Here is a 16,959-nt window from a genome sequence, read left to right on the forward strand (position 1 = left end):
AAGCTTTTCTGACATAGGAATTTGAAATCCTGTTCCAGTCTTCCATGTACTCACAGGCACAGATAAATTCATAATTGTAGCAGATTTATTTTGATACGTGAAAATCCACTATACTCTTTTTAAATTAGGTTACATCCATCTCAGTGCTTTCCACCACAATACTGTACAAGTTCAAATGCTTGTATTATAATAAAGAAAAATTAAGACAACATCATAAAAATGAACAGTTCTATAAAACCAAGTGACTTGAGTACAGCAGGAGCTACATGTATCAGACCTAGCTGATCCATTTTAAACCTTACCCACATCTGGCTAAAGCAAGGAGTTACATAAGCCATCAAAAATGTAACATCAGATTAGTATGGTCACAAGGGCAGCAATGAAATGGCCATCTGGAGAAACATCAGGGTTCACTTCCCATTCTCGATGAATACAGCACTATTCCATTTTGCTGAAAGCTCCTCAAACAGGTTTTTTTGTGTATTACTTTCCTGGTATGTAGTATGTAAGAGATGAAGTATTTACAGGCTCACATTTATTTTATATATATATATATGTATATATATATTTGATCAGCAAATATCTCATCTCTCCTCTGACTTCAGTGATTCAGCCCTGTTCTGCAGAGTAGCCATGGAGCAGAGCACTTCAGGGGAATGTTCCTGAAAGGTTTCATAGCAGCAGACACACCGCAAGTTCTGTACCACATCCATGTTGTTAATCTATGAAAACTCCTTCTCTAAAGCAGATTACAAGAAGATTAGTCACTACAGGACATGGGAAGAGTTTTTACCCTTTTCCCATTGAATTAGCAAAGCAAACGCCTGAAAATCTCCTTCATAGGACATAAGAGCTGAGCATTATTTGAGCAAGAAGGAAAAACTCCCAAGTGTTTGGCAGGTAAAATTCCAGAAGACAAAGAACTGGAGGGCATCACTCAATTAATGCAGTCCATAACATGAATCTGCAGTGTGTCCAAATCAGGTAGAATTTCTTCACATTTAGGACATGCATAAATAGAAATATTCCGCTGCTCTGGCCAGTCTTGACTATTGGTTCCTGCAAGCAGAGAAGATAAATGATGAACTATTGTATTACCTCATTTTGCTCTCTGCAGAGAGATAACCACAGGGAAGCTGTCTGCAGCCAAGCAGAGCTGCTGTAACCTGAACCTGCCCCTGAGGGCTGGAGAAGGTGCCTGCAGTACCTCTTTGGACAAGGTGAGGTGAGCGCTCCCCATCCGGCATCCTGGCTCCGTGGCGACTCTGCATCTCTGCCAGAGAGCTTCTGTGGGTAATAAACAGGTCAAGGGCTCTGAAAACAGACTCCTGTCAACTGGTCATGCATTCAGTTCACAACTGTTGCTCAGAAACAGGGCCTAGAAATGCCACTGCTTTGTGAGATCATGCCAGAGGTCTGCTGAAATCAGGGTCATGCAAGTGACACCAGCAGCAGGATTTGGGCAGCCACACACCTAGGGATCCAGGGCACCCTTCTCTGGAAAACTCCAAGGACTCTCAGCTGTTCAGGGAAAACTGCAAATTTGCTTTAGGTAGAAAAGCAAGTTATACCATAAAAAGGACTCAGTGTGCAGTTAATGTGAAACATAACTTGATTCAACTACCACAGTACTCAGAACTGTGTATTCACCACTGCCTCCTGGAGAAGCACCAGATATCCCTGGCATACATGCAGGAAGATTTGCTGCAGAATCACAGCTAAAACTGAGGCCAAAACCCAAAGAGACTCACATGGATCAACAGAGAGAATTTACCAAGCATGCATTATCCAAAATGAAAACTTACTAAGGCACCCAATTAAGAACTAACACATGTTACAGAGATTCTACCAGAAAATTGAGAAGTTGCCAATTCATTTTTTTTCTCCTTTTAAATTCAAATTAAGCAAGAAATGTCTGCAAAGTTATTTGCCTTTCTACTGAGATGCTCACAATGTTGGTCAACACCAGAACAGAGTAACAGGACAGTGCAAAGGCAGTTCAGCCAAAGGCTGTTCTCACCGGCCAAGGTCTTCAAAGTTTTGCTGCTCTTTTAGTAGGTATGCCAGCTGGACAGCCAACTGCTCCTTCTCCTCATGGATCTTCTCTCTTGCTGCCCTCTCAGCATGGAAATCAGAACAATAAACCTCCATCTGATCAGAGAAATGAAATCAGGCTGAAAATTTGTAACTTTGAACCATATTTGTATATTACATGTCAAAATCACAAATCTGTATCATAATCTGCATCTACTCAAAACACACACACACTGCAAAGCCAAGACCTGCCCTTCTCCTAAGGTGAAGGAAGCCTAATGCTTTCTGCACTCTGTAAAAGATACTCTGAGTGCCTTACCTGGGACACAGGTATTGCCTCTGCTGTACAGAGGCAGAAAGGAGGCACAGACAAGCAGTGAGGAGGTGACTTGACTGATTACACTGACATATCTGAGGTTCAGATAGTGGAACCAGGCCAAGATGCCAGTTCTGTGCCTTAAATGTGAGGCAAACCCTTTTTAGTCACTTAACACATGCTGGTTTGAGTAAAATCATTCCTAAAACATATGCAGTGATTCTTAAGCCAGTGGTTCTAAACACACATCTACTCCCAATTTGTTTGTTATGCCAGACTCCAGCATACATAGTTCCTCCTAGAGCCCCAGAATACAGTGGGTAAAGGCTCTGCAAGACAAGCCAAGTAAGGGGTGTTATGCTTTCAAGTTGAGAAAATGTATTCAGCATTCCAGAATGAGCCATTAAATACCTCCTGGTTTCTGAATACTGGGTGGGGAAGGAGCCAGGTTGTGTAAAGAGCTGATACCTGAGCACGGAGCACAGACATAGTTTCAAGGTCCTCCTCTTGCTTAGCAATTAGCTGCTTCATTTCATCTATCTGGAGCTGCTTTGCAGCAAGGGCTTGTTCTGCCAACTCCACCTTTGCTGTCAGTTGTTCCACCACAGCTTTATCTACTCTGTCCAGCTGCAAAGAAGAATTGTGATTACGACATGAACTCCTTGAAGTGAAAGTTTGCTTCTTACTCCTCCTGTCCTTGGAAAAGGTTCCCATTTTGGTCACCAAGGGACCTTGGACTAAGACAGCAGTAATGACTGATATTTTACCTTAAAGATTAGTTTTGAGCTTTCAAACTACATTGTATCAAGTTAACAGACAACCCCCTAGTGGACACTGTAAAAGATGTTTTCCCAGTTTCTGAAATTACACAGAACAATGTGGCACTTCCACAGTGCTTCAGTTCCTAACAAGGCCTCACTGTGGCAGGCATTCTATTTAAGAATACAAAAATGTTTAGAGATTTAACTTCCCACATTTTTATAAATGATGCTGCAGGAACACTGACGTATCTATCACTTCTGTCTGAGGACTGGACTCTGTGATGCACTGCACTGCAGATTAGACCTTACCCAAAACCACCATGGAAGTACTGATGTGTGGATAAAGTTTTCTGTAACTGACACCACAGGATCTATGTTTATCAGAGCAGTGCTGCTATGTTGCATGTAATTATGTAGAAGGGATGACAGTTGTTTCCTGACCAAATTTGATTTTAAAGATGTTCTCCCACCCCTTCCCCCTCACCCCTAATTAATTATGATTCCTTCTTGTGATGAGTTTACCTCTTTGAGTTTCATTTCATCAATTTTTTTCTTTGCCTCAGTGAGTTCTGGAAGGAGCTTGCTATATGAATCCTGGAGGTTATTGTATCTTGTCCTGTTTATGACAAGAAAAGAGATGAAAATTTCAAACAATTATTTGAAATCTGAATAATGTTAGAACTTTAAAAAAAGCCACTACCAGCTCCTTGCAAATCAGCGTGCATTTCTGGTGAGAAAAAGTCATGCCCCATGTCTCAACATCTCTCTTTCAATGAGTTGTGTGCTGCTCTATCCATTGATTGAGTCAAACCAGTGTCCTTACTGATCACTGCATTTCATATTGAAGAATCCATCACTTGTTTTTTTTATATGAAGCTCACAAATTCTGTTCAATGTTATAACCTTCTTAGGAAGACATCCAAGTCTTGATTCAGACTTCAAGTGAAGGAGAATTTATCAGACAGACTCTGAAGACAATGAGCAGCTTCTGCAGCAGCTGAAGATGTGTCCTTCAGGAAGTTCAGCCTCTCTGACCAGCTTGGACTGACATTTTCACACTCCTTACACAGACTGCACATGAAAGGGAGCAGGGAGCCAAAGCAAACAGCCTCTCTTTACCTCAGCCTGACCACACACTTGACTCTCCTAGTGCAAAGATATTGTAGGGATTGCAGATCTCTTCATTAATGTCACTTTCCCAGCACTGTCAGCATCTGACTTGTCCCTGCCCTCTAGGAGGTGTCCATATTTACCCCTGCTGGTCAGTGGCACAGCTGTTGTCACTTCTCTGCTTCCTCCACTTCAATGTTACACCTGGCTCTATTCCACCTTGGACTTTATGGTTAAAGGAACATACAAGTCAGAGTTGAAAGCTCAAGTATTCCTAAGTGAGGGGTTCAGTAGAGGAAAGAATACAGACTTCTACCTCATAATCTACAAACACAGCATGGTTTCAAAGGGTACAGGACACAAAAGTAGTATTTCAGATTCAATTCTCCTTTGGCTGGGCTCCCTTGGACTTCTCTTCTTCACTGATAATGCCTGCCTGGAATACAAAGCCAAGTCATACTCACTTTTCTTCATGTGTCTTGGCTTGTTCCAGCTTGACCTCTGCCTGCATACTCTCCACCTGAAGTTCCAGCTTCTTGATGGTGTATATCAGCTGCTGCTTCTCCTCCAATTCTGATGCAGCAGCCAAGCTTTTTCTTTCCAGTACCTGGCACCTGATAGAAAAGAAAAAAAGGTTGATCTCTTCTCTCACCCTCTCCTAATGGATTTTTCCCAAGAGGCATATAGCAAAAAGAGTATTTGTTCACTTGAAAGGCATATTTTGATGAAAAACAGGGAAAGACAAAAATCAGTCTATACACAACCATCAGAAAACAAAGCTATAGAAACCAACATTAATTTTCTTACTACTATGAATCTCAAAGAGCTGGAATTTGACAGGAAACTAAGCAAAAAAAATAGGGTCTTGTAACCACTTCTATAACCTACACAATTTTCTTCAAAAGCCCAGAGCTTTTCTTCAAAGCCCAGCTCATGTGAAAAGGTTATAACCAAGTCCCTTGGCTTTCTCCTCTAAAGCCAGAATAGGGATTGATTATGTGAAGGAGAAAATAGAAAAGATTTTTTCTTTACATCATGAAGTGTTACAACCCAAATCTTATAATTCAAGGCACTGAGGTTCTATTTGCAGAACTAGGTTGGCAGCTCAGACTTTCTGACAATTGCTGTATTTCTGCACTTCACCACTTACAAAGAAGAAGCACTCTTTGACAGCACTTCTATGAAACAGTTATTTTAGTTGGTATTTGTAGAGCTGGTGAGTTTCCCAAGATGGGAGTTGTCAGACAAGTACTGGGTGTCATGACAGAACTTTTGCTCTTCTGAGCCTTACTTTTCTTGAAGTTTCTTCTGAATCAATTCTGCTTCTTTTAACTTCTCATGGGCTTCCTGAAGCTCTTTAAACAGAGCACAGACTTGCAGATTCAGGGCTTCTACTTCACTGCCAACCTTTTAGAGAAAAAAAAAGAAAATTACATATGGACATTTTAAGATAGTAAAGTTACAGGCTAAGAAAGATAAGTAGGAAGTCTCACTAGAGAAAACTGCCTAAGTTAGTTTGCACAGTTACAGTCTATACTCAGTAATAAGCCCTCATCTACAAGGCTTCACAATTATTTCACACTGCACCCCCTCCATTGTTCCACTAAAGATTTCCATTTTACCACAGAGGCAGGTAACATGAGCTCTGCTGACAGGAGCCTCTGAAGAAACACAACAGTGTACATGGTAACAGCTGCCAGCACAAGGGCTGACCTCAGTGTCCACTTCAATGAGGAGTACTGGCCCAGGCTGTAACTCAGGCAGAGTGGAGATAAGAGCACTGGAAAACATTAATTAACCAAGACATCATCTGCTTTTCCTAGGAAGGGCAGACTGGTCTTGTTTAACCAAGCCTGCCCTAAAATACTTCTCCTGACCTTCAGAAGGGCACAGGTCTCCAGCAGGTCCCACAGCACACTTCCAATTCCCATGCAGCACTTCACAAACTCACACCTCACATACAAGCACTCTTAGCTGCCTGTATTGTGCAGTTGCACTGAACCAGCATGGATCTCCAAGGCTAAGGGGTTGCACTCTCACCTCACATAGAAACTTACAGCTGCAGGCACAGAAGTTGAAGCATCTGACTGGAGCTGAATCCCACCCCCAACACTCTTTCAAATCTTAATTGAGAATATCAGGACTAAGTTTCTGCTTGGAACTGCATCTCAATCTAAAATAGTTATGCCCCAACATTGTAACCCCACTGAAAACATGAACAAACCTAAAGCAGGTGCCATATGAGCTCCACGTTTAAAGTCTATTTTACAGTATGCTGTCACTGGATTCTGATCCAAAAGCTGACTTAGGCAGCAGTGAGGAAATTCACAGTCTAGATGCTTTCAGGAGGTAGAAATTATTGTATTTCTCTCTGCTTACTGGGCATGGCCAGGGCAATGTGGTATAACTGCAGTTATGCCAAGCTTCCTGAATACTTGGCCCCCAGTGCCACCCCTTTGCAGTGGCTGCTGGAATGTGGAACCACCTCTAAGATGCATCAAAGTTCACTTCCATTACCTGGGCAGGACAAGTGCCCTTTGCTCCCTGAGTGCAAGTGGAAATCTAGACTCTGAGGTTGGTGACCTCAACAAGGCAGCTCTATGTTTTTGCATCTTGACTGAGGACAGGAACTTACAGCTTCTGAACTCTCTTCTTCCTGTTCAGTTTGTGTCCCACTCTCCAGGCAGTTTCTGGTCTCCTTCTCCAGCTTTGACAGTCTGGAAAAGAGAAAGAGCCAATAATGATGGATTTGGCTTATGCTTCAGGTGAGGTTGTGACTATACAAGGATTTCATGCAAGTGATGACTCTCTTTGTAACATCACAACCACAGAAAAACCACAAGCCAGAACGGAAAGCACAGACATACAGGAAGGCCTGCACAATCATGGGGGTTCTTGAAGAACACAGGACACTGTACATTTAATTAAAATGGATGTGTAAGTCTGCAGGTGTGATGAAGGTCATGACATTCAGTCCAAAGGGATCTCTGGTACAGTCCAAAGTGCCAGCTCTTTGGAAACAGACCATTCTGTTCACTGAATCCAGTGATCAATATTGTCTCTGGTTTCCTGTGGTACTTTTAGGGGTTGAGGTTTCTAAGAATTGTTTGGTTATGGCTCATTACCTCTTCTAGGAAGACCACATAGAAGCAATTACTGTGACACCAACCTTTCATAGTAGATAATGTCTTACTCTGTTTCTCTGAAGTGGGGATCTGGAACTGCTTGGGCAATTGGCCATTCCTGAACAGTTGTGCTGATTTACACCCACAGAACGGAGACAGACCCTCATACAGGTCTCACTGTGAAAACTCTGGAATTAAACTTATTTTAGACATTTCTAAGGAGATTTTGCAAGCTCACACACTGCTAAATGTAGCATGGCAGTATCACGAAGAGGACCTGTTTTAGACATAGTGATTTGGTTAAGGCCACACACAGAGATGATTCATCCAAAGCCAAATAACTACGGAGGAGTAAATGGGGAGAAGAGCCTCAACTAGTCATCCTATCTTTCTGAATAACCCAGGGATAGTTCAAACCCAAGAGGAAATTGGTCATTTGCCTTGATCTGTGGCACTTCAGGAAATGAAAATAAAATCCCTTGCAAGAAACCTGTGGTTTATCCCTATACAGATAACCACAAAATGTTATTACAACAGAGGGCTCAGGAAATTCCTCAAATCACACTGATATTTCAGCTTGTTGCTGATCATTCAGAGACTTGGTAACTGCAGCAGCCCTGAAAGAAAACAGCTCCAAATGTTACAGTGCACCTACTTCATACCTCTCTCTGTGATCCTGCAGCTCCTCCTCAAGTTTTTCCCTCTTCTGAGTTTCATTTCTAAGGCTGCAGAGCAGCTGGCTCACAGTTAGCTCCTCAGACTCCAAATTCTTTGATTCATCTGCAGATTTGCTCCTGCTTCAAACCAAACCAGACCAGATGTAAATAACAACAGCAACCCCTTTAGCAGCACACTCCCTCAACCCTAATGCTGGAATCCAGTCTGAGAGGCCACCAATTCACACAGTGCTGGAAACAGTGCTCTGAGCAAAGGGCTCATTCCCAATTGCCAAGAGCCAAGACCAGCAGCCACAGCCCCTGTGAGTGCAAACGAAGGGCACAGGCAGGCCCCTTCCAGCTGAGGGAACAATTCAGCACTAAGCAAGGGAAGCAAAAGCAGTTATGACAATACAAAACCCAGTGCACTTATTCTGACCTATTTTGCTGCCCTTTCTGCAAAGTGCTGCTGTCCATTCCTACAAACAATTTTTTCTTACAATAAAGCACGGAACATTTCTACCTCTGCCTTGCTCCTTTATGGAAAAGAAAGCATATCCCACTAAAAATGCTCATCAGAAATCACTTTCTTGTTCAGAAAAAAAATCTCTTTAACACTTTACCCTCCTCATATTCTATAGCTCTTTTCAAAATCATATTTTGCTACTGTAAATTGAACCAGAACAAATACAAAGCTCCAAAAAATATGATAAGTGATAAAATAATGCGTTCCATTATATCCATTTTTATGGCCATCTAGACAGAAAGTCAAAATCCCCAAACTGCATGGATGACAGGGAAGTTAGACTGTATATTTCAGAGTCTCAGCTGTAAAACAACATGTGTTTAAAGTTCTGCTTTTGTAGTTCAGAAAAGAAAGCAAAGCAGAGTCTTCTGTGTGCTTCTGAGAGCTAGAAACCTCTGGTGAGCAAAATTCAAAAGACAGTGTTCAGCCAGGATATTTTAAGTAAATAATTTTTATCAGGGGATTTTTAGTGCAGTTCTACCCTTACAGAAATAAATCCATCCTGAGTGGATCACATTTCACTGAACTTGTTAACAGCACCCGTCTGAAGTTTCAGCACTGGACAAAGGCACGTGGTGACACTGGAAATATTTTCAGAGCTACGTATGCCCCCTGTTCTTGTAGATATGGCCCAGATTCTCCTCCAAAGGTAAGCAAGTTCCACAGGGAATGTCTTATAATCAGTGTTCTCACAAGCCACAGCTAACAAGCTTAATACTTGCAGCTTGGTCTGTGGTCAGCAACTCTTTCAGTTTTGTCCACAACTGTAACACCCTTATTTTTTTTCCTCCTTCAACTTATCTGCATGCTGAGGGACAAGGTTCTCTGATATTACACTGAAGCACTCCCTTGCAGTGACATAGGAGTGACAACATGGAGCACAGCTTTCTGGCCTGCTATGTCCTTAGCATTTTCTGTATCCTTCCCTTTCAAAAGCAAAGGCACAAAGTAAATAAGAGTTCAGCCAAAACCATCTAGCTGCTAAACTGGGCAGTATCCAAAGTAGAAAGCTGAACAGTATCAGATGTCTATGTCCACGTGGAGTAAAGGTTCAGCCAGGGGCAAGAAAGTCCCTTGTGTCCTGGTGCTGATGTAAAGATTGAATTTTGAGAAGTAACCTGAACAGAATGCTGCTACCTTAAACCCAATAACCTGAAAAGCAAGGACTGTGTTGCACTGTGTGTCTACCCCATCATGGAAACACTTCATACCAAGCACACTCCAACAGGGTCAGATCTGAAAGACTGTAAGACCTCGGACTCTTACCAACACCAGTATAACTGGGTAGAGGACAGATACTCTATTGGATGGTCTCCAATGATTAGGAGGGAACAAGTCCCTGCAGCCTCTTTGTCTTTTTTGTTTGGCCTCCCTTAAAAGTCTGAAGAGCTGGCAAGCCAGAATGTCCACAAATGCCTGCCCAACTTGCCAGAGTATGCACTCCCTCTTGTCAGCTAGTAAAAATTGGAAGGAAAAATGTCAGAGAGCTGAGGGTCTTGCGGCATGCTATGAGGTAGAGCTACTGCAATGGAGGGGTGCAAAGCCAAAGAAAAAGAGGATTTTCTAGTGCATTCCTCTTAGAAAGAAATTCCCTTACATTGAAAACAAAACTCAAGGCAGAAGTCTGAATCACACATATCACACAAGAACCTACATACATGTAGACAGCAACATCACTGGGCATTTCACCACTATTCTCTTGACGTTCCTTTGCAGTTCTATTTATTTCCCCTTCCTAGGAGAGAAAAAACCACTATTAGCTCAGTATTTTATCTAAGCAGAACAGCAGGACTTTATTTATTTAAGGAATGAAGAAAAACAGGGAGAATTGCTATATGGCAATACAGATAAATAAAAAAACTCCCACAGATAATCTTCATGTTTGGAAATTCTTAATTTAAATACTTCACATGCCTTTCCCTGTATCTCTTCCAGCTTGATTAGAGAATAGGAACAACAATGAGACTTGCCCTTCTCCATTCATCAGCAACTTCCACAGCCACTCTCCCCTGTGAAGATGACTGGGCACACAGCAAGTCAGCAGCACTGCAGGTGACTTTCAATATAAGCCCAGAGATCACTCTCCAGCCTCCTAAAAGAACAACTCTTCTTTCCCTCTACAAACCCCATTCCTTGACAAACTCCCCACTCCTACAAACCCACTTTGTAGCCCAAAGGAGAATCCTTCCAGCAAATAAAAAGGAGAATGCACCCCTATGTTTTCTCTGACAACTCCAAACAAATTTTAATTACATTTTTAAAATTTCTTGTTGCACATCTACTTTCCAAAGGAATGATATGAGAAATAGAGGGGTAGCAGAGGCTACATTTTCACATTTCAGTTTGTGAAGAGATTCCAGATACAAGAACAGTAAAAAAAGTACATTTTTTTTGCCTCTAGGGAGGCAAACTCTCTAGAGTTTTGCACTTAAGCTTTGTTTGCCTGCATCTCTATTTATCTGTCAGTAGGAAGTAAGCCCCATTTTCAAAAGAAAATGCCCCATTTATGCACAGGTGTTGCCTCTTAACAAAAGATGGTTGAAATTTCTGGGAACATCAAGACTTAACATTTTTAATTACTGCAATAGAGGCTATCCATGAAATTAATTTGCTTAGAGCTTTAGAGTGGAAGGACATAAAATAATTCCAAGTCCTTTAAGACACAAGTGCTCTACAGCAGGTAATCTAGGAATGACAGAAAGAATGACAGAATTATTTAGTCTGGCACCTGGCTGCAGGTTACTGTGCTCCCGTTGCTCCCTTTACTTACATTCATCCCAATCTCCACAAAGGAATCCTCAGCTGAGATGTTCAGCTTGAGCTGCAGCTCTGAAATGATGGCGAGCAGATCTGCCTTCTCAGCCTGGAGCCGCTGCACCTGGGCCTTCAGCTGCCTCACCTCCTTCTCAGGAGCCTCCTGGGATAGACACACCCTGCATTAGCCAACACCAGGGAACAGCAGCCCAGGGGCACACAGCCCAAACACAACAGAGTCCTGCATCCCTTCTCTTCAGGCTTGCCTGAAAACCCAACAGGACAGACTCCTAAAGTGTGTTCTAGTTCACTCAACAGAAGAAGTCTAAACTGTAAAACCAAATAAATGAAACACTGGGCATCCCACTGCTGGAAAATATGGGACTGGTTTTCTGAATGCACACATAATTAGGATGTAAATTTTTGCCTGAGTCTATGCCTTTTGCTACTACATAGGGTATCAACCAACTTCCAGAATTATTGCATTTTTTCACCCATATCCCTATTCCTCTTTTCCCAAATCTAAGATTCAAGGGAGAAAAGATCAGTGGGCAGAGAGCTTTCCCACACACCCCATTCTTAGCTTTTCCCCACCTTCTGGCTTCTTTGTACCCCATTTCCATCTATAAATACTCCCAATTCCTTGACCTTCATACAAAGTCTTAGATCCCTTCCACAAAGTCTCTGTTCCTCAGAGAACCTCCTCAAACTTCCCTCTTTCCAATTACAATAATCTCCTTTGCCTTTTCCCTTTCTCTAGGGTACTCAAAACCCTCTCTTAAGCCTCTACACAGCCAGCAAGATTCATTATTTCCTCTCCTTTAAATGCTGCTCCCCATTATGAAACATTTCCCTGTGAGTTTGTTTCTTCCTCACTTTGTAATCTGAGCTTCCACCTCCTGATAATGTTTTATAACAGCACATACCATCAATGCAAATTCTGAACAATTCCTGAAGTCTGAATTACATTCTAAGATATGATTATGCCAAATCTCCACATTATCTGTGTTGACAGTGTCTCTCATCCCACAATACCACTCTGACCCTCTGCTGTCTCTGATTTTGTGCTTATACTGTAAGAGGATGCATTTAGAGTCAGTTCCAGGGAATGATAGAGATTTTAGATTTCTCAAGCAGGCTGGAAAACTCTGGCAACAGCATCCTTCAGGCATTCAAAGTACAAGACGCTTTACAACAGGCAGAAAGATTATAAATCCTCTGGTTCCCCTTAAAAATATTCCAGATTTATGAAATTCTGAACAATTTATGAAATCCTGAATTTTCCTGACAATCCTGAAACAAGTTTTCATTCTGTAAAGACTGTGTAAATAATACTTACACAATCACACTATTTAAACGTGACTTTCTTCCCCCTTGCATCTTCTGACCTATTGGCCAATTTTGATTTACATGCTGAAACATTTCTTACAGAGCTCCATTAAACAGTCAGGAGGAAGGGAGAGTCTACTAGTGACTCTGTTGAGAAAAAGGTTAATACACTCATTTCTCATCAGACAACAGAGAATCCACATGGGTCTTGGAGGTACCAGACACCAGAATGCATCAGTTTGGCTCTGCATGAACTTCTTAATTAACTTTTCACATGACCATTTGGGACACAAAGCAGGTTTTGTTTTGATCAGCTTTGCCCACAGATGCCTTCAGTGCCACCTGCAAAATGTTGCCTGGCTACTGTGCAACCACCTGCAACATTAGAAATGATGTGTAACAGAGCCAAAGGCAGGACACAGACAGAAAGCTCAGTCACACTCAAACAGAGCAGCAGAAGCACAGATCTAATCTGACCTCAGCAAAAGAGCTTTCAGAAAAGAAGGCTGATACAATAAAAATAGATGACGCTTTTTTTTTTTTTTTTTTGCTTGTTTACATGTCAACTTCTCCCTGGAAACCTGCTCCTGGAAACACAATAAAAAAAGCAATTAAATGATCATGAGAGACAGATAATCTAACAAGTAAAGGGAAGGATAAAGTAAAGAGATATCCAAGAGTAAATGAAAAATTAGCAAGAAATGCTAGTTCTTATTTATTATGTAAAAAAGTTTAATTATTATTGTTTACTAAATGCTAACAGAAAAAGTAAATTATCTCAGGTGTGCCATAATTTTCTGTTTCTACATTCTGAAAGGCCTCACTTTTTATAAAGTAAGTCAGGTGAAGACCATTTCTTAGAGCTAAGGATAAAATGGAAATATTAACAAATCTCCAAACCATCCCAGTGTGATGAATCCTAGAATCATAGAAGGGACTGAATGCTCCAGATTTTCAATTCAAAAGCATGTCAATCTAACCAATTCCTTATTTACCATTTCAGCTCCTTCTTCTCTTTCCTTTAAGCTCTGAAGTTGCTGCTGTAGCTGTTCATTTTCAATGCACTTGGCCTGCAGGCACTGCTTTGCCTCCTTAAACTTTAACTCATAAAATTCTCGCTCTTCTTTCTGCTTCTCTCTCCAGGTGGAAAGTTCCTCATATCGGTCCTTCATAGCTTGGTTGTGCAACTTCATGGCTTCTAAATGGCAGCCAGAGAGAAGACATTGAATCACATCAACACTCTGTCCATGAAACAGCAGATTTCCACTACACTGAGCTCAGCATTCTTCAGCATCAAATGGGTTGGCAATAATTGGGTGTGAAATGTGAGCCTCTGTCTGGCATACCTTAAATACCAAAACTAAACTTATCATAGTCCATTAGCACCATAATAAACAGCTTTAAATCCACTGCTGGGATCACATGCCCACACTCACTGACTTCTTGACTTTTTCCTAAACCAAGAAGCCAGAAGGATTGCTCACAAGAGATACCTGGTATCTTGCTGTGTGTGGTATTCACATGATCAGCCCAAAACTGCTGAACTGAGCTTCTGAAACTACCGAGACTTGGCAGGGAAAACATCCTAGACTGGTGAATTACTGCATGCAAACAGATGCTATCAAATCAAATGTCTCAAATACGCCCAACAATGCTCTCCCGCAATGTGCTGTAACATTTTAGTTAACTGGTGTGCTCTGTCTCACCCCTTGAAAATGTACGGTTTATTTGGTTAAGATTTGATTGCAAGCATTGAAATATACCAAACAACTTAAAGCCAAGTCAGTTCCCTGTAAGTAACAAAGCCAGTATGTAACAGTATCAGTCTTGCAAAATGCTCACAAGATTTTTAGGCAGAGTCAGTGAAATTATTTTAGACATGCTTGTTTTTAAGCAAGTAACTCAAAGCTGGTTACTTAAAAATCCTTTATACTTGTACTTTCCAGTTACTTCCATTACATCCTGATGTCATATGATAAACTGCCCATGAATCCTTCAGGTTATGTCAAAAAATAGAGTCTGGAGAATGATTCTGCAAGTTATGGGTTACAGCAGCTGTAAATGTTACCTTATATAAGACCTTTTAGCAAAATACCAGACGTACTTCTACAAACAACTTTCCTGCTAGATTCCCATGAGACAGAAAAGTTTGGATCACGTCCAAAAATGATTCAGGAAGAATTTAAACACCAGTGTAAAATCACAATACAGGAGATATGTGAATCCATGCTCTGCTGTCAAATAAACAGTGAGATACTTCCATCTTTTACACAGAAAATTCTCAGATCCCCCAGGTTTTGCTCTAATCATTTAAAGGAAGAAATAACTGACACCTAAATTCCAGATCCAGAAGTAAATGTATCTCAAATCATTAGGAATTTTCAGGGAAGGCTACTGGTTTCTCCCAGATGTACCCTGCCATAGCCAGCATTCCTTTTTGAAGTATGGAAGGTACAGTACCCATCCCTCCTAATGCAGCTTTGGCAAAATGTTTGTAATGGATCAAACACTTCTACAATGCAAACCAAAATAGTCCTTTAGAGGTTGATGAGCAAATAGCACATCATAGGAAGAGGTTTTTCATGTCACCCTCTAAAATACACAGTGCTTATATATAAAACTCAAGAGCAAGTAAGCCACCCTTACATTGGGTTGTTCTCCCCCTAATGTACCACACCAATTCAATTTGATGTGTGCTATCAAATATCCTATTGATGTGTTATTATCAAACTGGCATTGTCACTTGCAGAGTTGTTTATACAGCAGATGCTACCCAGCAAGGGCAAACAAGCACAGAATTCATACTCATAGCACAAAACAAACCCTTCAGAAGAGACTCAGAGCTCTTGCATTTCAAGACCAGCTCACGTGTGCAATCACCTTTTAACTCATTGTTCTCAGTGATTAGTTCTTTCATCTGTTGCACCATCTCTTCCGGAGTGTAGGTGTTAAGGGCTGGGGCTGCCATGCTGTCCACTCCATTTTCCATTTTGCTCTTGGAATGCTCTCCATTTTCAGCAGGACGGCCCTTCGACTTGCTGGACATCTCTGAAGCAGCTGTTACAAGGTTTGCCAAGAGCAAACTTTCAATTTCTTGCCAAATTATAAAGAAAGCATTATCACACACGCATTTTATTAACACATGCAAGCCACATCCCTTGTCAGAGCACACAGGCACCTTCAATCCCACTACACCAGAGTATCCGTGAGTCTAAATTAATCCCCCGTGGGCCTAAAACACATTATCCCAAAGACGTCTTTCGGCTAACCAATCCTTCCTCAGGAGCGCATTTCTCTGGGAATGAAACGAGACTCCCGCATCTCCCACTCCCTTCCCATCCCTGACAGCACCCGGGCCCCGCCGCCCGGCCCTGTCGGCGCCCGGCCGAGAGCCCGTTTCCGCTGATTTTTAACTTTCATTTTCGCTTTCTTGTCCCCTCTTTCTGTTCTCCTGCAAACCCCACCGCGGTGCTGGGGAGGCTGCGGTGCCTCCACCCGCCTCTGCCCAGGCACGGCCGCTCCGTCCCTGGGCCAGACCGGCCCCCAGGAGCCGCAAAACAGCGCTTCCCCGCCTTGCCCTTCCTTCCCGCAGGCCCACCCCAGATCCGCCGAGTCACCGGGCGAGCCGGGCCATGGCGACCGCCACCCCCCCGCTCTGGGCTGGCCTCAGGGACCTCGTCCCCACTCACCCCTCACGGCGCGCCCATGGCCGCTCAGCTGACGGACGGACTGCCCGCCCTCCCCCGCCGTCCCCGCCTCCGCCTCCGCCTCCGCGGGGACTTCCCAGCCCCGCTCCTCCCGTCGCCTCCCGGGCACGCCGCGTTCGCTTCCTTCTCGCTTTCCGGCTCCTGCCCTGAGGGCCGCCGGCCCGGCGGGGCGAGAGCCAAGTCCCCCATGGAGCTGCAAGGGGGCGTGGGGAGCACTGCCCCTGAGGGGGAAAAATCCTGCGGGTCCATGAGGTTGGAAAAGGCCTCTGAGATCTTCGAGTCCAGTTTATGACTGAGCACCGCCTTGTCAACCAGGCAGTGGCATTGACTGCCACTTCCAGACTTTCCGGGACAGTGACTCCACCACCTCCCTGGGCAGCCGGTTTCAATGTCGAAAAACCCTTTATGTAAAGAAATTCCTTCCAGTGGCCAGCCTAAACTTTCCCTGGAACAGCTCGAGGCCATGTCCTCTCATCCTGACGCTGATTTCCTGGCGGCAGAGCCCAACATCCCCCCCGGGTACAACCCCAGGTCAGGGATTTGTATAGAGCGATAAGGTCACCCGTGAACTTCCTTTTCTCCAGGATAAACAAACCCAGCTCCCTCAGCTGCTCCTCACAGGGCTCATGCTCCAAACCCTT

The 16,959-nt window shown here is 42.9% G+C and overlaps 1 protein-coding gene across 6 annotated transcripts; it reads right to left on the minus strand.

Moving 5' to 3' along the window:
- Window positions 1-63: 63 nt before the first annotated feature.
- Window positions 64-16,352, minus strand: OPTN (optineurin). Of its 6 annotated transcripts, none has more exons than XM_058804726.1 (14): window positions 16,301-16,352; window positions 15,492-15,668; window positions 13,607-13,809; window positions 11,299-11,445; window positions 10,187-10,263; window positions 8,009-8,140; window positions 6,857-6,938; window positions 5,513-5,628; window positions 4,686-4,835; window positions 3,634-3,727; window positions 2,819-2,977; window positions 2,021-2,151; window positions 1,208-1,284; window positions 64-1,059 (listed from the first exon to the last, which is right to left on the minus strand). In XM_058804726.1, the coding sequence occupies exons 2-14, from the start codon at window positions 15,655-15,657 to the stop codon at window positions 938-940; spliced, it is 1,656 nt and encodes a 551-aa protein (XP_058660709.1). In that variant the 5' UTR covers window positions 15,658-15,668; window positions 16,301-16,352; the 3' UTR covers window positions 64-937. The 6 variants fall into 6 exon arrangements, with proteins under 6 accessions (XP_058660709.1, XP_058660707.1, XP_058660708.1 ...); XM_058804724.1 differs by having other exon boundaries at window positions 1,208-1,287; XM_058804725.1 differs by having other exon boundaries at window positions 8,009-8,143.
- Between the last annotated feature and the right edge of the window lie 607 nt (window positions 16,353-16,959).

This window comes from Ammospiza caudacuta, chromosome 5 (genome assembly GCF_027887145.1).
Source record: "Ammospiza caudacuta isolate bAmmCau1 chromosome 5, bAmmCau1.pri, whole genome shotgun sequence".
NCBI lineage: Eukaryota > Metazoa > Chordata > Aves > Passeriformes > Passerellidae > Ammospiza > Ammospiza caudacuta.